General features: G+C 43.8%; 1 protein-coding gene across 2 annotated transcripts in view; it reads left to right on the top strand.

Moving 5' to 3' along the window:
• The window catches only part of ADCK1 (aarF domain containing kinase 1), a 72,819-nt gene extending 50,980 nt beyond the window's left edge, over positions 1-21,839 (top strand). For both annotated transcript variants that reach the window (XM_064715481.1, XM_064715482.1), the window contains exons 6-11: positions 3,066-3,224; positions 6,393-6,509; positions 15,124-15,273; positions 15,503-15,700; positions 19,330-19,523; positions 20,845-21,839. In XM_064715481.1, coding sequence (XP_064571551.1) covers positions 3,066-3,224; positions 6,393-6,509; positions 15,124-15,273; positions 15,503-15,700; positions 19,330-19,523; positions 20,845-21,016 — 990 coding nt within the window. In that variant the 3' untranslated portion in view covers positions 21,017-21,839. The remainder of the gene's footprint in view (positions 1-3,065; positions 3,225-6,392; positions 6,510-15,123; positions 15,274-15,502; positions 15,701-19,329; positions 19,524-20,844) is intronic.
• Positions 21,840-22,320: the final 481 nt, after the last annotated feature.

The raw sequence follows: 22,320 nt of genomic DNA, 5'->3' as shown, positions 1-22,320 counted from the left end.
CCAGCAATACAGTATAAAACACCAAATGGGCAGGGCTGTGGTGGAGAAAATGGGAAGGATTAGGTCTGTAAGTGGTAACACTAAAGCTTTGTGCTCTCCTAAGAAAGCATATGTGTATATATATATATATATATATATATACACACACACATATATGTCTGTATATACAGTAAGTGCCCAGTAATTAGCAGACAGGTAGGTCCACAGTACTAAAGAGGGGAAGCTTAAGCTGAGGAGTTCTGATGAGTGTTTGGAGGGTATTGCTGATGCAGTAACACAGTTCTCCATCACAGAAGATCAGAAATCAAAAATTCTGCCAGCAACCTCTCAGAGCAGTGTGTAACTAAAGCTTCTTTAGGCAGTTAAAATACCCTGCTTTGAGCAATCCTGGCTAGTCTGCATAGAAGCACAGCTGGTTCCAGCTGGGGCACATAAGTTTGCAACTGAGTATTTAATTTGAACTCACAGTGAAAGAAACTTGAGTTCCAAAGAGATCTCCCAATAAGATAGGATCAGTCTGTTTCAATGCTGTTTCAAGAACACAACTGTTTGAACTGGCTTTGGGTCCAGCTAAGATTTGAATTTGATTCAGATCTTCTCCAGGACTCACTGCAGTGGTCTGCCCAATGAATTTGCTTCTATGAGTCATCATGTGCACAGCACTTCTCAGGGGGCTTATGACATCCTTGTCTCCCTCCCAAAATAAGGTGGCAGACAGAGAGCAGTCAAGGATTAAGGATGAGCAGGTAATGAAAGAATATGGGATCAGGGTAATAAGAGGATTCTGTGTGAATGACCCAAAACCTCTATTTACCTTGGGACATTTGCCCTTCTAATAGTGGATATCATAGGAACATACCTCCTCACACCATGTTGCTGTGATTGCTGATTATACTGGTAAGAGACATTCTAACAAATTATTTTAGAATTATTCCTGTTTCATTTTAGAATGATTCCTGATTCTAAATAACAAATTATTTGAATGATTTCTTTTCTGGCTTTAAACTTTTCCTTCTGGGAAACTTGGAAATAAACCAATGTATTTTCTTTTGGTAGTTTAGTACTGTCCTTGTACAGACATTCTGGTTTACCATTCACATGTTGTGTATACACAGGTATGAAAAGGTAGCTCAGAATATGACACATGGAGTTTTGTTTTTAAAAGGTCCCTCTTGTGGGGTCTTGGCTTACATGCATCATTGTATCCTTGTGTGGGACTGTTTTTGTGTAGACTGTTAGGAAGCCAGATCGCACATGCTAATGTTCTGGTCCTTTAAGAATCAGACGGACATTGCAGCTAGGTAAAGAGGTTGATTTAAATATTGATGGAGATGGTCTCATCTAGAGACTGATGGGAAAGAATCTGAACAAGAAAAGGTAGCTGGAAAATTCTGAAATTCCCTTGAGGTTTCATAGCATCAATGCTGACTCTTTAAAAATCAGTACAGCATCTGATAAACCCAGAGAGAGATACCTCACTGCTCTCTATATGTCAATAATTATTTCAAGACAATATGTTGACAGGTGTCAGAAAAGGGGTGGGCAAAATACTTATTAGGATGTCCCTGCTGATGATCAAGTTGGCAAATTTATTGAAAGGAGCATTTGAAGAAAGTGAAAAAAAAGCATGAATTTTCTCACATCAAACATCAATGGAATAATCTTGGAGACCCTATGAAGTTTATGTTCATGTTCATGAAGATCGCTGGTTACATTTCATTTGGGTGACATAAATTTGAAAGGATTTATGCCTCTAGATATAACAGTAAAAAATACAATTCAATAGTGTCTGGAACCTGGTGATTACATTTTTAAAGGAACATTGAGTTTGCAACTGACATTTAGATAAGAGAAGTTGAGACGGGGTAGAGAACAAATGTTGTCACACAACTGAACAGGAGCAGTGATGGTTCATAAATTTATTTTTGTCATACATTTCGATGTTAGCAGCTTCCTGTGTGTACTTTAAATGTTCCTTCTGCAGTGCAGGAGTTCCCACCCCAGTGGTGGAGATTGAGAAAGGGAAACTATGCAATAACACACACTTAAAAGCCTGTTTCTGTTTCCAGATGAATGTGCAGAATACGTAAAATAAAGACAGCAAGGTGCATTCTATTGTTATGGAGTTTTTTACTTGTTTTATGACTCAGTTAAAAACAGTAAAAACAATTTTCCTTAAGATGTGGTCCATATTGTCAGCTTGTGTAAATTTGCAGCTCTGGTGGAGAAACTGTCCCTTTGTATGAACAGAAAGCATACTTGGCTGCTGTGCAGCTTTGATTATGCCATCCAATTGTGTAATGTTGATTCACTCACCCCTTAAATGTTGCTCCAGTCAAATGTTTCAAGGAACTTTTTGGTTGGGATTTTAAAGGTGCTGTGTCTCTGAATATCTAATCTCTTTAAGAAGAGCATTCCATATATTCCATGTGGTGAATATATGATGCTTGGGAAATACCTCCTCAGCCTTGTGAGAATGGCTTTGCCTGATGCTGAAGAGCAGCTTGCCCTCTGAGCTCCATCAGAAGTGTTATTTAAGGATCTGTAGCCTACTGACACTATCCAAACTCCACTGTTTTCTTTGAACTGCCCAGAGGGTTTTCTGTGCTCAACAGTGGAAGAAGTAACATAGAGGTGACAAGTATTACTTTTGGTCCTCCTCGTGTACATTATCTGAGAGCTGTTCAAATGAAGTCAAAGAATGACTTGTAGAATTATAGGACTCAGAAGATCTCAACAAGGGCAACACCCTTGGTGAGATCTGGCCACGTGGGCTCTTCTCCAGAGCTTTGTTCTCTTACTTCTAGGCAGCAGTCAGCTGCCCTCCCTTTGATGTGTGGGCTATCATTTAACTCCTAGATGTGCCTTTCTCTGTGGAAGAGTAGGCCAGAATTTGTGTTACATGATCAAGGCATGACACTGTGTTGTGATACTGCAGGAACCCTAAAAGCACTTGCTTTTTTTATTTGTAAGTTACATGGAATGATCCTATCAAAACAGCACTGTGTGTAGCTGTGTGGCTTTGGAGCCAGGATCCAACTGATTGTCTGTTTCCTTGTTCTCAGATTCTCCTCTTGGTTGTGAAGCAGATTTTTCCAGATTTTGAGTTCATGTGGCTGGTGGAAGAAGCTAAGAAGAATCTGCCCTTGGAGCTGGATTTCCTCCATGAAGGCAGAAATGCTGAGAAGGTTGCTCATATGCTCAAAAATTTTGACTTCCTGAAGGTGAGGAAACACATATTTCTTTCTATGTATGTGCATTAATAGTCTTCCTCTCTACATCTTATGCCCCTCATTCACCAAGTGGAGGAGACGTAAGGAGGGAAAATGAAGTTCAGCCCCTCTGTGTTGTTCATCCTAGACTGCTCTGCTAATATGGACCAGAAAATACTCTGAGACATGCTTTCTCCTTGTTTGTCTCCTACTGAATGCACTCTGTTGGGTCAGGAGTGGTGGCTTGGGACCAGCAGTCTCTGGAGCCTGCTGCTCATTTCCCCAAGTTTTCTTTCTGAATTTCATTTAAATTTTCTTTTTGAACTTGTTCAGAGACTGTGAATTTGCCATTCTGTACTGAGCCATCTGGTGGTACCTTTCCTTGGGCTCTATTTCAACTAAGGACACGAAATGGACATAGAACAGAAAAGCTAGACTGAAACTGATGATGTCAAGTAGTATCTCAGGAAAAAGCATATTTACATGAGTCCATCCTACTGCAAAAAATCACATTCTCACCCTAGAATTGGACATTTATCCTTTATACACATCTATGGCTAGTGCATTCATGTCACTTCATACAGAAACCAAATTACACTCATGTGTGGTCTTCCCCACTGATACTTTTAGCCTACCTCCCCCAACTCATACTTAGGTCACTGATAAATATCTCAAGTACAACCAGACATGTACACATCTCAGTCTTGGAAAGACATAAGGCCACATCTTCAAAGTCGCACTTTGAAGTGTTTTGCTGACATGCAAGAGACACAAGCCTCCAGTGTGTGCTTTCTGGAAACACATACAGTGCCATGGTTGCAGTCACTGATGTGCCCATGGCACATACAAAAAGGCAGCAAAAAACACATCCTGTGGACCTTCATGGATACACACTTCTAAAGGAGCTTGTTCCCTCCTGTTCATGCAGAAGTCCCAAGATAGCAGTGACAGAGGTGTGAGATAAGGTGAGTTTTTGTTAGGCTTTACAGGCTGATCTATCAATTTTTCCTTGCTCCTTCCATGAAAGGGATGTAATTCCATGTTGCCTAACACCAACTTTGGAGCAGTCCTTTTGAAGCCCAGTGTCAGCAATGGCATTCCCATAGATGCAGGTAAAAGCCACCACAGGGAAGGCCAGAGTGGTTTTGCTGAGTGGGTGCCTATCAGAAGTGATGCACCTTGGAGAGCGTGTCCATTGCACTGTAAGTAGCGTACTGTGAGGTAAATCCTCATGGAGACAGCCAATCACCTCCTTGCTGGGGTAAGGAGCTATCATGGTATCAATATGTGTAACAATAACAAATGACTTGAGATGGCTAAATAATGGATCCTCTCATCTGACCTGCCAATTCAGAGACGTGTTCATCACCTAAAAGCAGCAGAAGAATTGGGTTTCTGTATCATAAATTTTCCTAAACATGCCAGAAAGCTGAGAAGTAGATTTTGTGCTGTGAACCTGTTTGAGCTTTTAAAGCCAGAGATAAATTATTTCCACACACGAGCATTAGAGCCAAACATCTGTGAATAATTTAAAAAATCACTGAAGAATTTGGCTGTGATTGAGAGAGGCATCTCCGCCAGCATGAATAGCGCTTTACAAGCCCACTGACTTGCCTGTGTAAATCCTGAGGCAAGACTGAGTGTCGTTGGAAGTGATCTAAGGGATCAGAGAGCTATGTGGGATGGGGAACTCTTAGTTTTGGAGTTAGCAGGCTTTCTCACCAATCTAACTGCAAAGAATGGGCATGCAGATAAGCTGGGAAGGCTGTGAGTGTCTGAATCTCCCTTGCTCATAGTGGCATCAAAGTCTAAGCAAGGTTCACCTGCAAAGTATAACCAGGGGTGTTGAATGATGGGACTGAGAGACACTGAAATTACTCAGCAAAGGAGCCTTTGATCTAAAGTGGCACACACGTGGTAAAGTAGAAGTGGTTTCTCTAGGACAGGAACAGGAGGGAAGCAGCTAGTTTGTAAGGGACTGGGGTATTGTCAATAGTTAAAAGCAACAAATGCTGCTTGTTCAGGAGCTATGATGAGCTACATCCTGGTCATCCCCTGGTTTTGGTCAGCTGATGGACAACAACTCTTACCTCTTCCTCTCCTGCCCTAAGGTGCTGGTCCTGAGTCCATGGCTGAATCAGGAGGATGAGGAGAAGGGACTGCACATCTGGCTTACTATTTGTATGATCAAAAAATATTATGTCTGTCATAGCAGTGGGGGGCACAGTAATGAGAGTGGCCGGAGCTCCCTTATGTCTTTGCTAAAATGTACATATGTGGCTTCACCCATGTGCAAAAGCAGATTTGGGCAGATTGAGGGTTGGTCAGCACAGTAACATGAGGAATTTTGAAGGGGAATTCAGCAAAATGGCTCTTGACAATAGGGACTTCAAGCATAGGAGAAATTTGTCTAGAGAGGGAGGCTGCAAAATGGGGAGCCAGCCTGAGTGACACTTTCATCACTGCCTCCCTGAATGACACCAGACTTCTCTGGTACCTCACTCAGCTTGATCTACCACAGCTTGAATGAAAACTGCTTTGACATTTTACACTCATTACTGTGTTGTTTGCAATAAGATAATTAAGGGTCTCACAGGGTTTCTGTGACAAGTCCCTTATTTGTGACACTCGATTTTTCTCCCAGTTCAATTGCAGATGGCCTAAGTATGCAGGGTTTGTCAGCTCAAAGGCATGCGTGTTCCAAGGGGCACTGCGGAGATACAATTTATGATGAAGGCTTATAATTTTTAAAGCTGCGTAAGTGGACGCTGTGCGTAGCAAACAAGATGCAGTTCCTGTCTAAAGGAGCTGAGTGGATGATTCAGAAACTTGCAATAGGTACTAGTTAAACAGCCCAGCTAGAGGAGCTGCAGAGCAGGTAAGAAAGGTATCTCAGACATCACTGGGAATGGGAGGTGGTCAGAATCCTGTAGAGCGTGGTCAGAAATGTTGCATGAGATCAGATCCTACTGTAGTTGAATTGGTGTATTATCCTTCTACACATTGCTGCTGTCCTGTGGAAGAGGCTGATGGATGAATTTACTTCCCTTGTGCTCATCAAAAAAGCCAAGTCCTCTCTTCAGCTGCTTCCATTTTTACTCCTTTCCTGGGATTTGTGTGATATATTCTTCTTCCTTTCCCATGCTGTTGCTTGACCTAACCCATCTGTTTCTGTTTCAGGTCCCTAGGATCTACTGGGAGCTCTCCACAAGCCGTGTCCTTCTCATGGAGTTTATGGAAGGGGGACAAGTGAATGACAGGGCCTATATGGAGAGGAATGGCATCAATGTCAATGAGGTAACTTCTCAGCCATCTTTGAATTGGGTGTGCTGAGCAGCGCAAAACTGATTTTGACCTTGATGCAAAATGGAGGCTGACAGGATGGGATGGGAGAGAAGAATAAGTACACAAAGATGTGAAGGGAGCAATCAGTCTGAGAGATCTCTGTTCTTGTGCTCTTTGGAAAAGTACATAATCCTTTTCCTGTAGGCTGCAGAACTAGGAAGATCTTCAAGGAGACATAGTGAAAGAGGACCATGCTCTTACATTAAAGATACTCATGGTTTGTTCCAAGATGGAAGTTCCTGTTACCCTAAAGGAGCAACTTCAGTTTCTGATTATTTTTATCTCATGAAGTTTGTTATTAAGAGAGATTTGAAAAGTTCTGTCTGTAGCAAAAGGTGGTCAGCTCCATTCATCTGGACAAGTCAACTGGTCCAAAGTGAGACAGTTGTTTCTTTGAGTGAGTTTATCCTATACTTCTGCTATAGGCAGAGGTGAAATCTAGCCCACACACTCAGATAGAAGAGTGAATATTCCTCAAGTCTTGAGAGTCAGAAGGGCTTGTTTTGGTGTATTAACAGAAGGACTCTTAAGCAATATGTACATTTAGATTTTGAGGTGGGCTTCCTCATAGATCTCAGACAGCAGGTCCGTTTTGAGACTGAGGTAGTTAGCATAGTGTAAGCACCCTGGGATTTTCTTTGAATTTTCTCAGACTTCTGGAGATAGCACAGTTGTAGAGAAACAGCTAATTTCAATCTTTCTAACTTGCAGAGGCTTTTGCTTGTGATAGGAGTAATGTAGGTTGAAAATGTTTGCTAATTTTTTTATTTATCCATGCCTTTGGGAAGGTTGTTTTGTGATGACTTGGCACAATACATCTATGCAGCAGTGAAATCACATACTTTCCTGAATCTGAACTGGTCTCTAAATAATAGCTAAGAAGTAATTTTTAAAAAGTTGTCAACAGACTTCTACTACTGCAAAGTATAAGCCTCAGAGTTCCAGCCATCAATCAGGTAGAGCATGTTACTCAGCTCGGTGGTAGGACTGAATTTTCTTTCTTCCTTTCCTCTTCCCATCATCCGAAGTTAATTATTAACTTTTACTGATTGCCAAAAAAGCAAGGTAGAAAGGGGGGAATACTGAGCCAGACAGAATAATGTGATGGGAAAAGAGATCTGTTATTATGGCCACAGTAAGATGAGGTAGGGGCAGTGCACACCCCAGACTTATCCTGTGGCAAGGTGCAGCAGATGGGGACAAGGTTGCCAAGGTTAATTATTGGCTGCTGCTGTTGTTGCCCTGGGTAAAGAACTGTATGACATAGTGGGGAGATGGGCAAAAAGGCAGCAGACCCTGAAAGGAGCATGAGGAGGGGGTGGCAACCCAGGTTTCAAAACTGTGATCTGGCTTATAATATAACAGCAATCTTGGCTTTCAAGAGATGCATTAGCTCCCTATAAATCACCCAAATATATTTGTTTTATCAGTCCCTCTATCATTTTACTCCATTTTGTTTTATGGTGTGGAGGAAGAGGAGTCTTCACTAAGCAGGATTTCTTTTTTGTGACAATGCAGCCTTGAAAAGCAAGCTGAGCCTCTCTCCTCTAAATGGAAAGGATCCCTGAGGTGAAAGCTCCCTTCAAACCAGGTTACTGACATTTACTTAATACCGTCTGTAGCAGGATTATCATTAAAGCTGCCCAAAAGCACATTAATCTCTCTGGATCCGTCCAAGTGCTGGATTGTAATGGCATTTAATCAGAGAAGGCTTTGATTTCTAAAGACAAGTGCAAACATTGAAATATCTGCCTGTGAAACAGTTACTTATTCATGTACAAGTGTACTTGTACACTGTAGTGTAGCTGAGGAGGAGCGTGCAACTGGGATATTGACGGTGAAAGGGAAATCTGGAGAAGGGAGTTACCAAGAATGAGATGGCAGGAATTTTAAGGGAAGACTAGAACATGGCAGGGCTAAGAAGGGGGCATCTGGAAACTGGACTCTTCCTGTTTTAAAACACAACATTTGCAGTCTTGGTTGGGAAGGTATATTTGGAAGAAGTGGGTAGAGCAGGGAAGAGAGAAAAATTAGACTGGGGGCTCTCAAGGGGTTTGTAGCATACTATATACAGGAGGAAAGGAAAGGCAGCAAGGCTACTTAGAACATGGATTTTTAAAGAAGATCCCAAATGGCACAAACATTCCTTTTGTATCCATTCTGATTATACCAGATTCATTTGTATTTGCATATGAATCTTAACATTATCTTTGGTCTGCCACATGTGTTCTCCATCCTTCTTCGTGAGTTCTCTGCCTGTCACTGCAGAGGCTGCTGTATCAGTGGGCTCTAGGACCTGTGGAACTTCTAGATGTGCTCATGGCATGTGCTGTATAGCCTCAAACCAACCAGCCAGCTCAGGTAGCCAAGTGAAGAGTCCCCATGATCTGCCTGATTTGGATTTGAGTCAGGGAAAGGAAACAATGCCATGTACTTCAGCTTGCTAAGAGCCTGGTCACGCGCCATGGTTGATTCAGAAGTCAGAAAAGTGTTTTGTCCAGCTGAGAATTGAAAGCAAACAGCTAGGGTACTTAAGATGAGCTACTGTGTGCAATTACTGCCATCTGTTACTCCATCCTACTGTGTTGTTTTCCTTCTTTCTGTTACTAAATGGATTCTGCACTGAAACGCTATCTCTTAGCTCAATAAAGAGCCCGGTACTTTCCTGTAGCTGACGGCTTTGCAACTTGAAATAGACTTTCAGTGCGGGATTTACCCTTCTGCCAAGAGTCAGGAGCTGTAGCTGTGTAGCTGCTAAAATTTAAGTGGGATTTCTCAGGGTGGGATCCTTTTGTCAGCAGTGGAAACCTCTCATGTCTGAAGTATTTGTGCTTATAACACTCAAGTGTTAGATGAAGCAGAGCATAGAGAAGAACACTGTTTCTAGGGAAAATGGCTATTCTTGCTCTTTGCACTTACTGAGTTAGTCTGACGAGAGGTTTCTTTGCATATTCTCTTACATTTCATCTTGTCTGAAGCTTAGTGAAATTCACAAGGCACTGATAAGCAGGAGTAGTGACCTCTGCTATTTTCAGCTTTTGAACTGTGCACAGACACCAGGTAAAAGAGTTAAATTACACACAGACCTGTTTCTTACTGAAAGTTGGTATTGAGCATCGATGTCAATCAATTGCTTAAGTCTCAACAAGATGTTTTACATTAAATCCAAGGAAATACAACTGCATTTAAAACCAAGGGAAATGATCCCCATGGTCATTTTGGGTCTGACAGAGATGCAAGAAAAAATAAAAAAACAATGACTAGTCTTCTCTAGCTGTGCCCTTTTGAGAATACGTGCAAACTGGACAAGTTAGTCCCTCAGTTCCCTGGGTGAATGAGTCAGAGTATTTCTCCCCACCTGCATGCCATGGAAGACGGAGCATTGAGCATGAAAATAATTTCCTGAGTCCTCAAAGAGAATACGGGGCATGCTGGGAGTGCACTCCAGGAGTCCTAAAACTACTCCTGTATCTTCAGGATATCAAGTGTGTTCAGACATCATCTTGCTGTGATGCTAGATCACTGCATAGTAATAGAACTGCCTAACAGAGCACTTTTGATCCTCACAAGTGGATCACAGGGTATGAAATCAGATCTCTTGTGTGACCATCCTAATCTACTATGGATCAGAGCCATTTCAGAGCAGAGGCAGAGAAGGCTTCAAATTGTGGCTATTCTCCATCCACACCCTTTGCTAATTTGACACCAGTTTAATTGGCCAGAATTGCCGTAGCAGGATTAAGCAAAACCTTAGACAATGGCTGTAATAACAACAATGAAAGCAAGCAAAAACCCAATACAGTCTTCAATCCAATTAACCTTCGATTAAGGTTCCAAAATCAATGCTATTATTTTGGCCGGAGGAGGTAATATTGAGCCCTGAGAAATGAGCTGCACAACGACCTTTACTTTTAATGAGATCAATAGAAGTTAGTGTCGCCATCTCTTAAAATAATTGGCAAATATTACAGCCAAATTAAAGCCAGAGACTAGTATCTGCTCCTGATCTAAAGAGACAGTCACAGATGGAGGTAGGATGGGAAGGGATTATGCCCTATCAGGCGGTTTCATCTAGGACTTACCAGGGGCAGGCAGTGAGATCATCAATATAGGACCATGACACAGTATTTTTTTCTTTGCCTTTCTTCTTTGTGTCAGTTAGAGGCGTAGAGCCAGAACTACTCCAGCTTGCTCACAAGTCCAGGAAAGAAAGCATCAGTGACTTTCCCCAGATAACCCAAGCTGGTTTGTTACATTGCATTATATCATTCTACCCATGAGCATGATATATGTGGTTTTTACTGTAGGAATGCTCATAAACTCAAATTTGCATGCATTCTTTCTTTCCTGAGAGGTTTCTTGGTAATTTTTGTATGTTGGTATTTTTAAAGACACTCACTTGGACTTTCTAGAGTTTTGTTACTGTCACGTTGCTCTGTCAGTGGGTGTGCTGATTTGTTGAGGGGGGAGTTGCATAGAGGGGCAAGGGTGACAGGTTGTCTAGGCTTTCAGAACTGATGGCAGCAACATATTGTGGCTGCATATATCACTGCTGGTACCTGCACTACATCTTGGGATCCTCTGAGTTAGGTGACAGAAATGCAGTAGGTGTACTTGTTAAAATATTTAGTACACTGGATATGACTCCATTACCAAGAAAAAGTGGGGATTAGTAGGGAAATTGCAAAGCAGGTAAGAAACTCATAGAAGCAAAAAATCATGAGATTTGCTCTTCAAACAAATCTCATTAAACAGATTGGCAATGACTTGGACACAAACAAAACTGTATCAAGGAGATTGTTGATGAAACGAAGCTGGGAGGTCTGACATTGTAGAGGAGGACCAGAGTAGCAATAGCACTTGTTGACCCTGAGGACTGAAGTGGTAGAAAGGAATAAAAGGAGCAATGTCAAGTGGAAAGTCAGATTGAGTAGGTAAAAAGCACTTGGGTGATGTGTTTAGGTTGCTCTGAAGTCCAGCTCATATACATGTATCTGTCACTCCATTGCTTGATTGTTGTCAGCAATCTGTTTATTCCTCAGCTCTGTTTTTTTTTCAAAATGAAAACATTGGGCTGAAAATGTGTGGTTTGCCTGACACAATGTCACGGTCATGTCCCATAATTTGGCAATGGCAGGTTGGTATTTACATTGACTGGTAAAGGCCACAGGCTCACTTGGTGACTGTAGTCATCATGTTCTGCTGCAGCACAGACAGGCAAATTTAGCTTCTTTTAGGCAGTAACACTCCTTCTGGCAATAGGCAGAGACATGCCTCTTGCCAGACCCAGACCCTGATGTCATCCTGGTATATCAAGCTAAGCTCTGCTTGCTGATCAGCATAGTTTTTGTTCTTATGTGTTATGCCTAAATTATGCCATTCATGACACCCGCTTTTACCTGGTTGTATTTCTTGTAGCACATGCAGAGCTACAGGTGCTTCTGCTTCCTTGCTATTCAAACCTCCTAACTGGTAGACTGTTCCTCCTCTGCCATCCCTTAGCCAGCTTTGGAATCTTCAGCTCTTTTAATCTTTATCCCAGGTAAATGCCTCCTGCATCCTGCTCATTTATTTGCTTTTTCTGAACTCCCTCTGTGTAGTCTGCATCTCTTGAGTTAATGAGGTGTCTGGAAGTGAATGCAGAATTCCAAGACTGATTATTATTTTTTTACAGTGTGCAGCAGAACAATGCTGGGGGACACTGGTGGGGACACTGGTAATGATAAAGACCTTTTTTTGTTGGATGATACACAGGGAAAGGACTGATGACCTCTCTGTGTCATAACAAAAAGCCTTTGTTTTAACTGTGGTCTTTGCTTCTGGTCTTTGCTTCATTGCAACCTTTTTTCTAATTTGTGATGCACCTTCACCCTGAGGTCTTACATAGCCTAAATGTGTGCTGAATTCCTCCCTTCTCCTGAGCAGAAGTTTTCATAAGTCTGTTTTCTCATTTCACCTAGACGTATTCTTCCAAAGTGAATTCTGTAGTTATTATTTATCCAGTGGTCTTCTCAATAAGGGTGGAATAAGGGCCTGAAGTGACAAGGCACAGTACTGAGGAATTAATGTATATAAAAGTTTCATGGTTTTTTCCGTAACTTTTTCTCAAGAAATGTGAATTCCCTTTGTCTGAATTATGATATGTTGCTATTCACATACTACAGTTTAAGACCTAGAGTGTAAAGCTTCCTATTTTGTTTAGAATTTGACAGTATTGTTGCTTTCTGTCTTAATTTATTTTGTATCCTATTTTAGAGGTATGGCAACAGACAAAATTATGTGAAAATACTTGAGTGTGCACCACAGCTCCATGGTAATTTTTTCTGAAAGTGAAGACTGTTTGCAGAAATATGATTGCTTCATAAATCTCTGTAACATATCTTCTGTATGCTAATGAAATAGTACAGAATACATTCATATGTCTTAAAGAAGTCAAAGTTTAGTTGAAGATACTGGAGATAGTCAGGGTTGTATGTTGGGGAATAGGTAACTATAAGAACAGCAGGCAAGAGCGAGAGGATGGGGATCTTGCAGTGAACATTGTCTTCTTCCCATGATCCAGCCTGTGAGTCTGAGCAGAGAAATGACCCTTCTGTTTCATGGGAGGATGGGAACATGGATCTCAAGCTGCTTTTGTGTTGCACTATGGGCTGCAAGAGACTGTGACCATAGGTCTATTTAGTCACTTTTCTGCTGATGGTGACTCAGGATGGGGGGACCATCTCTGCATATGGAACTTGCAGCCATATCATAAGATGCTGTTAATGAGGGTGGCATGGATAACCTGGTGAGAGGCGTTTTTGTAGGATCCTAGGATATTTGGATTTGGAAGGGAACCTCAGGAAGGTTTCTATCAAATCTTCTAAGGCAGGGTCAGTTATAAGGTCAGACCAGCTTACTGAGGGTCTTAGCTAGTCAGGTCTGTAAAACTTCTAAGGATAGAGATTTCACAACCTCTTCAGCTACGACCAATCAATAGGTTTGCAGAACTGCCAGTCCTTGTCTGGACTTGTGTTCAGTGGGTATGAGGCATCATGTTGGGCCCCAGATTGTCCCCAAGTCCTCTTCTTCTAAAATCCTGTGTTTTTCCATGCCCTTGGAAGACAAACAGCCGAGACAGTGAGGGCCGAGTGTGGTTAGCCCAGTGTGTGCACCAGTGTCAGGGTTGATGCTGTGATCGGTCATAATGTCTGAGTCCAGTCCTTCTGGTGTATGGGTCCCTGGGAGGCTTTGTGAATGAGTTATGTGATGGGCTTAAAGCAGACTATTTGGCTTGTCCTTGGGCTATCAGCAAGGGCTACTCAGCTCTTATATGAGATCACAGCACCTGGTACGTTGGTCCTATCTAATTTTAGAGCTTGCCGATCAAGGAGACTTGTAAGGGTCACTTCATGGCTCTGGTGATCTCTGCTGGTGATTCAGAAGGGAAATATCACTCCCCTCACTCAGTACTTAAAATAACACTTGCATGGCATTGGGGAAGCTGCAGTACAGGAGATCACAGGGCTGTGCTGTTCGTCAGCGTGGGTGATTCATCGTGGGGCGGGCCAGCATTCACGTGGTTCAGCAGTGGTTCCAGGTCCCACCTGAGGGACAGAGGATGGTTTCACCTGATCCTACCACTGTCCCTGTTAGTGTGCTGCAGGAAGGGTTCTTGTTCTTTTTTCTCATTTGTAGTTACTTGGCCACTATTCATAGTGAATGCTCCTCTCAGAGGTCGCCATGTTTCAGAATAAAGCAAGCCCTTTGTTGTCTGTCTGGTTTTCTGCAGGATGAGTTGTCATTACTATCCCTGTTACCTCTTCTACCATCTCTGCTTATGGGGACAGCTGCCAGTTTGCTGCTTACAGAGTGTGTCTGGAGATATGCTTAGAATAATTTATAACAACTGTCTTTTAATTGCTTGTTCAGCACTCTGCTGTGGAGCACTGTGCCTCTTGGGATGGTAGGGAGAGCTGGTGGAGGGATGGCAGGGCAAGGCTGCTGTGTTAGTGCATGGCAAGGGACTGATCTCATGCCCTGGGGATGTTTGCTTTCTCCTAGGAGGTTTTTAACTTTAATAACATCTCTTGGTGATAAGGAGCAATAGTATGAGGGACACAGCACTGATAGGATGTTTTAAACAGCTTTTCTCTGCTTCTTCATCTTCACAGATATTGCAAATCAGATTAGCATGGGTCTGAGGAACGGAAGAGGCAAAATGGGGGACAGTGTGATGGAGAGAATGGAGGGAGGGGAGAGGGAGCCCATGTTCATTCTGGTGGGCAGACTGACTAGCTGAGTCTCCTCTCACCCCTTCTTCACCGTGTCCTGCTGCCATCCATGAGTGGAAGCACCTGAGTCTTCCTCCAAGCAGTCTCACCCACCCAGCAGCAATTTCCCTGCCTTCCCTGTGAATGCATGTCTGCCACTCTCTGCTGTCCCACTTTCCTCCTCATTACCAGAAACCCCATTCCTACCCACAGGTACTATCTCTTTTTTTTATGCTAGACAAGTGGCTTTAAATAACCTGTGCAGGCACCCTACTGTGGGTGGCAGCGTGTGACCATCTCTTGTCTCCTCACAGATCTCTCGCAACTTGGGGAAGCTCTACAGTGAAATGATCTTTGTGAATGGCTTTGTGCACTGTGACCCACACCCAGGCAATGTGCTAGTGAAGAAGTGCCCAGTCTCTGGCAAAGCTCACATTATCCTCCTGGATCATGGGCTCTACCAGGTATGTAGGTATGAGTGGCTTCCAGGGCCTTGTGAAGCTGCCTTTGGGCATCAGGCTGCAGCCTTGCCCCTCTAAGCACATGTGAATAAGTTTTTCCTAATACTTCCATAATGCTCTAATGGTATTTTATGACTCTGAAGTGGAGAATAGGGCAGAGGTAAGGGATGGAAGACTTTTTTCCTGTTTCCTGTCCTCTGTGGGCTTCTGGGAACCGTGTCTCTATTGCCAGGTGCTGAGCGAGTCATTCCGCATGGACTACTGCCGCCTTTGGCAGGCCCTCATCAAGGCCGATATGAAGAGGGTGCAGAAGTACAGCCGGCGGCTTGGGGCAGGGGATTTGTATCCTCTCTTTGCCTGCATGCTGACTGCCAGATCTTGGGAATCTGTCAACAGGGGCATTGACCAGTCACCAGTCTCTGCCAGCGAGGTAGGTCTTGTGTGTCCTTCCCTAACGTGTGCCCTTGCTTCTCCTCAGTACTTTTCTATGGTGAAATCACTTGCACACTGATAGTTCGGCAGTCCTGGGCAATCCCTGGCAGCTCTGTAGCAATTTCTGCAGTGATAGCTGATCTAGAAAAGAGCCAGAACTCCTTCTGGAATATGCAATATGTTTTATAGTGGCTGAATTTAATTTCTCAGATTCACTTGTCATGGGCTGCTTAAATTCTGTATAATATTTTAATACCTAAGTATTCACCATTTCTGACTGGGGAAATATTAGTGGATTGTCCTTTTCTTAAAAAAAGTGTTGAATGCAGCTGTGCAGGAAACCATCAAGGAGGCTAGGATAAGGTACAGGAGATATAAAGGTTTAGTGGGAAGACATGAGAAGGATAATGCATTGTCACTATTCATGTAAATGACTATCAGTGCTGATATAAACTTCTAAAAAACCCTAGAAATTACCTCCCAATCAAAAACCCTATTAACTTGGAGTCAAGGTTGCTTAACTGCAGATCCTGTCAACTCAATCACTACAAATCTGGGAAATTGCCACTTACATTTTCCACCGTTTCGTATCCACATGTGCTGGGATCCTTCTCATGCCTCCTTGCACACCTGATACACACAATACCCCACCTTAAGAATAGCAGCAGCCCTGCCAATGTGCTCTTTCTAGAGAAGACCATGAAGTAATGTGATTCAGCCAATGGACAAGTGTCTGTAAGTAGAAGTGTGTTGTATCCTATGGTTTGCTTTTATCTGCACACATCTGTAGTAGAGTGGATGAAATTCATTTAAGTAGTGTTATAATACTGTCCTATGAAATTCTCCTCCAAAAGTTCCTTCATTTTGATGCATGTGGCAGAATTTGCTGTACTGGCTTGCCATTATCCATAACAATGAGTTGTTCAGATATCTTGGGTAATGGACCCCCTCCCTCCCAACTACCTGAGTTAATTTTCTGCACGTCAGAAATAATATAATGACTATCTAACAGATCTGTGCTCGATCTGGTGAGTTCTGGAGCTGGTAGCTCCAGAAGAAAATTCAGAGGTACCCAAGCAAATTGGCACAGCATTGACTCCAATACTACAAGGCCAGTGTTGAATCTGAGTTAGTGAGCAATATTTATTCCCAACTTGCTTGTGAAGGTTACACCAGAGGTGTAGCTGCAGCTACATGGTACCCTGTGTGTGCTAATGAACTTTGTCATTGAGTTGAATTGCGTGTATGGAACCAGCTCTGTTGTCTTTGCCTACATGACACAATTAATGCTGAAACTAGATAATCCTGCAGCAGATAATGGGGAGCTGAGCAGATTTGCTGTGGCATTAGGAAATGAGCTGCTGCTTGCCCTTACTTTAGAGGTGAATTTGAAAGATTTTATCAGCAGCAAGAGCTGAGCACTGTGTAGGCAGGTACCATCAGTGCAGAGCTCCAGAGAGTGTGCCTGAGGATGTATCAACATGACAATAGCCTGTGAGACAAGGAAACAACCTTCCTGAAATAAAATCTTATCTGTAGTGCTGTACTCAGTCTGGGACACTGCATCTCAAGAAATGTTTGATGCAACTGGGGCAAGTCCAGTAGGAATCTACAAGGACTAGTGGCCAAGCAGATGCAACCCATGAGGTAGGTCTGAGCAAATTAGGTCAGAAAAAAATCTGGAAAAGGCAGGTCAGGAAGAATTGTAGAAGTGATTTTCATAAGCAATTTTCTTGCAGCACTTAGAGGACAAGCAGTCATGGATTTAAATTCAGCTAAACATGAGAAAAGCCAGATCTAGTGACAAAGCAGTGAAATGCCAGTGTAGATGGTCTGGGAAGGTTTTGATTCATGTTACTGAAGAATTTAGGTGCAGGCTGGGCAAATGTAAGAGGATTGCCATAGGTATGGTTTTTCCTGCCTTAAGCCAGGGCCAGGCAGCTGATTGCTCAGGGTGGCTGCTAGCTTCATCTCATCTGATTTAATGATGTCTTTTGCTGCATCCTGCAGCAGCCTCAGCAGCTGCAGCCAAGGGGCTTTTCTCAGGTCCTGTGGCTTAGCTTATTTCTTCCTCTGCACACAAGCTTTGCCCTTGACAGAAAGTGACAGTTCTGATGACTGATCATGTGGTTGTTTTGTGATGTGGACAAGCAGCTGGAGCTAAAAATAAAAGAAATAGAAAAGAAAACCTATGTCTGGAAAATAATGTAAGCTCTGCAATGATGCTGGCTGGCGAAAGGCATAAGAGATAATCAGGGAGGAATTCTCTGCCAAAAAATAATGGAACAAAACAACATTTAGGAGAGCTAAGCATCTTCTTGCTGAAGCCTTGTGTATCTGGTTAGTGATGGAGGCAGGAGGACACAAAGATTGGTTTGTCAGCAGCAACCATGGTGGTGTGTGAGCTATGTACATCACTGACCATCATGACCCACACACCCAGTTTGTGCAGGTCTGTTACTTTATAATAAGTTTGAAGTTCACAAAGAGCGTGAGATCCCACGTCATGCAATATAGGCCATCCCTCATTCCAGAGAAGAGAAGGCATTAGAGCTGTCATTTTCCACAAAGGAGCCTCCTTCCTGTATGAAGTTATTTACTGTCCTCCTGGATTTTGTAGATTTCAGATGTCCCAGAGATTTGGTTTTGGATTTCATGTCATGATTCATGTCATGGCCTCTGTAGGAAGAGGTGGGGACAAGGTATGCATATAGGATCAGCTCCCAGCTACACTGTGCTACATTTGCTGGGATGGTGAGGGAGCTCTCAGATCTAAAAACATGGAGAAGAGGCATGGCTGACTGTCTTGCATGCTGTGGTGGCTTGTATTTGGAGAGGAGCTCATCTTAAATGGCTCAGGCTGTAGTCCCTAAGTTATCATTGAGTTCTTTCAGTAGGCAATGTGTTTGTTGGAATCTGGAGAACGAGAGAAAATGAAGGATTGCCTTGAACTTACACTCTTTCCTTAATTATCTGCTACTGGCTGCTGTCATACAGGATATAAATCTAGATCTGACAGATGACAATTTGATGATTTTTATCTCTTGGGTTAACATGGTGCTTAACTGCATAATTTTTTTCTCACCTCTGCTGAATTGTGTTGAGGACAGAGGACTAAACTAGGCCTTGGAAACGGCTTCATCAATATAACATAGAGCCATGAGTTGCATGGGGCAGTGAAGAGCAAGCAGCTTGGTTGTCTTTGCAGCATGCCTCCACCTTCTTGAGCAATTCTGCTACCTCAACTCTGCCAGTTTTGGGGCTGGTGAGGTGAGAAGTTTCCAAGGGCAGTATTGAGGTCTGGTTGCTGCAGGCTGCCTAGGACTAAGAACCAAGACAGCAGTGAGTGGCTGTTCTCCTGAGAGGCTATTAATCCTGCCAGTGAGAGGATGGGTCCATACCTCACTGAGGAGCAGATGGGATATGGCAAGAGTGATCTGTGCTATGAGTGCTGTGCCCAGTGTCTGCAGGAAAGCAGGACAGAGCTCTACAGCTTCTGGCCTACTGTCATGGTCTGTTAAAACACTGTTCTCTTCCTGGCCAATCTCAGCTGCATCTGGACCTGAATTTGCCATGTACTCTCACCTTCTCTCTCCTTTCTCCCTGCCATGACCTGGCTGGCCACAGGACATGGAGATCCGGTCCAACGCTGCTGCTTACTTGCCCCAGATCACCCAGCTCCTCAACAACGTTCCCCGCCAGATGCTGCTGCTGCTGAAGACCAACGACTTGTTAAGGGGGATTGAGTCAGCCCTGCACACGCGGGCCAGTGCCAGCTCCTTCCTCAACATGTCTCGCTGCTGCATCAGAGCTGTTTCCACGTGAGTCTCTTAGCCAGGCATCAGAGGCCAGACAAGGAGCTGCAGGACAGATCCTGAGATGGTGGTTGGATTCAATCAAAAGTTCACATGATAAGGCAGAATCCTGATGATGGTGCAGCTCTAAGAACAAACCAGAAACTCCGTTTGTAGATTATGTCTGGTGGTTGTCAAGCAGGTCGATGGTGACCAGACAGGGCTGAGGTCAAGCGAAGAGGTCAATATGTGAGTTGAGGTCCAGGCCATGGGGCTTCACAGCAGGGCATGAGCTGAGGACCATTACTCTTCCAGTGTAGCTCAGGCAGGAACTGAAGGTGCAGGTCTGAGATTACCTGAAGTTCCTGGGCCTATGGGCAGAGGGCTGGGGGTTCCAGGCTAGTCAGGGCCATTAAGGCTTATTAGGGCCTCACTCAGGGAGCCTGACAAGGCTCTGACTCAGCCTCTTGACCTATTATTGTTAGCTGTGGATCTCTTCCTCTCATTGTGGTCCTACCCCTGCTCAGTTACACATCTCAGCCTCTGTCTGTGCTGTTCTTACACCCATCACCCTCTCCAGAGGACAAACCTGTCACCCTGGGGCTGGAGATGGGGTTAGAGTCGGAGGCCTTAGGTTAAGGGTTTAGGATTTTTCCCCCCAGAGGAGGAGAAGGGGCTTCTTGCCCATTATAGGCATTGCCACTAGGCAGTATTTGTGAGTAGCATAGATCTGAAAGTTCACTGCAGCCTGATTGAGGGGCTTGGGCTGACTGAAGATCAGGGTGATGTTTAAAAGCCAGGCACAGGAGTTGTGCAAGTGACTTCCCTCTGTGAGTCTTATGAATCAATGCACTTCTGCCTCAGATTCTTCCTCCTTGTAGATGAAATAACAGTTATTTCTTGGGCTGATGAGGGACCTATGAATCCCAATTAGCCCCTGTTAAAGAAAGGTGAAGAAATACTTTTCCTGGAGTCTGTGTGTCAGGATTGCTGGACTCTTAAAAGTGTCCAGGAAAAGCAATAGGAGTGTGCACCTGTCTCTGTGAGCTGAGGTGAAGCTGGCATAGAAGCAGAGGAATGCCATGTCCCAGGATCACTACACACAGTGGGAAGAGAACTGAATTCTCAAGGGAGCAGGCTGTCTCTTCTGCCAGTTTCATTCTAAGAAAGGTGGTCCCCAGCTCCTCAGAAGCACTGCCTAGAGAACATCCCTGCTCCCTGGGAATTCTCCAGATGGGGGATATTGCCACCCCTGGGGAGCGTCAGTTGTGCAGAAGATGTAGGACAGGCCTTCTGCCTCCTGGGCTGTTTCCTGCTGGATCTAATGCAGCTGTTTCTCTCATTCTAGGTACCAGAGGAGCAAGAGTCACTCGCTTTACAGGAGGGCCCAGATCTCACTCACAGAAGCCCTAAGCCTGTGGCAGATCAACTTATATGAACTCTTTCTGTGGCTGAAGGGGTCCCAGCTGGGGAACTGGGTCATTGCTCTCCTGAGACGGATGCAACATTTCACATACTGACATGAACTGGTGGGAGAGGCCTGGGTGCTCCCTCCCTCCCTTCTGCTCTCCATGGCACATTTGTCTTTCTGACTATTTCTGTCTATTTTTGGGTCTTACTCCACATTACACACTGCACTGTCCTTTTCTTTTACAGCATTAGCTTCCTCTGTGGCACAGAGAGGTTGAGTTGGTACCAGAGCCCTATTGTTTTGTGGTTTAGGAAAAGTAGGTGCATGATACCTTGTGCCAGGAAAGACAGGTAAGGATACCTTCTTTCCTCATTTGTGCAAGTTAAGTTCCACTCAGATTCTAGTGGGATTGTGCTGGAAGCAAATGCCTCTTTGACTCTTTCTTAAACAATCTTAAAGAATTTAAGAGAATCCCAGCCATACCTAGAATGCCCCAAAACATTTCTCAGACCCTCAGAGGTGGTAAGTCTCTTTAAAATGCAATAGGGTTTATATTAGTTTGTGCAATCTCCTTAGTCTGATTTCTGTTTAGGTGTGCAGAAGATTTCTCAGAGGAGTGAGACCTTGTGGAAAGCTGTCACTAGGGTTTTCTTTTCTAGCTCCAGGGAAAGAGGACTCACATGGTGAGAGTGGTGGACTGGGAGTCCAAGTTTCTAAGGTTCATCTCCAGTCCTGTCAGCAAGTGCCTCTGTTTTTGGACTTCTCCTGGCCTGTTTCTTTGCAGGTGAAATGGGAGAAGGGGACAGTGATCTTGCCCCTCTTCTGAAATTCCAGGAAGGCAGTAGGAATGACAGCTCAGTGCTCTAAACTGCTGGTAATGTATATGTACTGTACAATACTTGCACACGACAAAATAAATGTGTTGTATCGAAGACCTTTGGGGGAGGGATGCTTGGCTGTGCACTACAGTTATGTTTGGGTCTCTAACCTAAGTCCCGTTACCATTTCTCCACAAGGGAGTGATGCCAGGCAGTGCCGGCAACTCCTTGTAAGCAAAATGTCCACTTGGTCTTTTCTCTGTCCAAGAAGTTTGTGCCGCATCTGAGTCCTCTGGCACTGCATCACATGTGTGTTGGGATGGAATGCAGGAGCATTTCTGCTGGGAGGACACCTCAAACCCTTCCCAGATCCACACTGAGCCTGCCTGCTCCCTGCCTGTGGGAGTGCACTGCAGCACATCTGTGAGATGTCACCATTCCCATGGCACAGTGAGCATTTCACCTTGTCACTGCCTGTGACGTTTTACTGCTCTGGCCCAGACAAAAACCTGCCATTTGCTCGGTGGTGCAAGTGACATGTCTGATGGCTTTGATTCTGCAGTTTTTTCTACAGGAAGCCTCACTTAGATGTCTG

This window comes from Zonotrichia leucophrys, chromosome 5 (assembly GCF_028769735.1).
Source record: "Zonotrichia leucophrys gambelii isolate GWCS_2022_RI chromosome 5, RI_Zleu_2.0, whole genome shotgun sequence".
NCBI lineage: Eukaryota > Metazoa > Chordata > Aves > Passeriformes > Passerellidae > Zonotrichia > Zonotrichia leucophrys.
The sequence above is the reverse complement of the archived record's forward strand: the minus strand, read 5'-3'. Positions and strand labels throughout refer to the sequence as shown.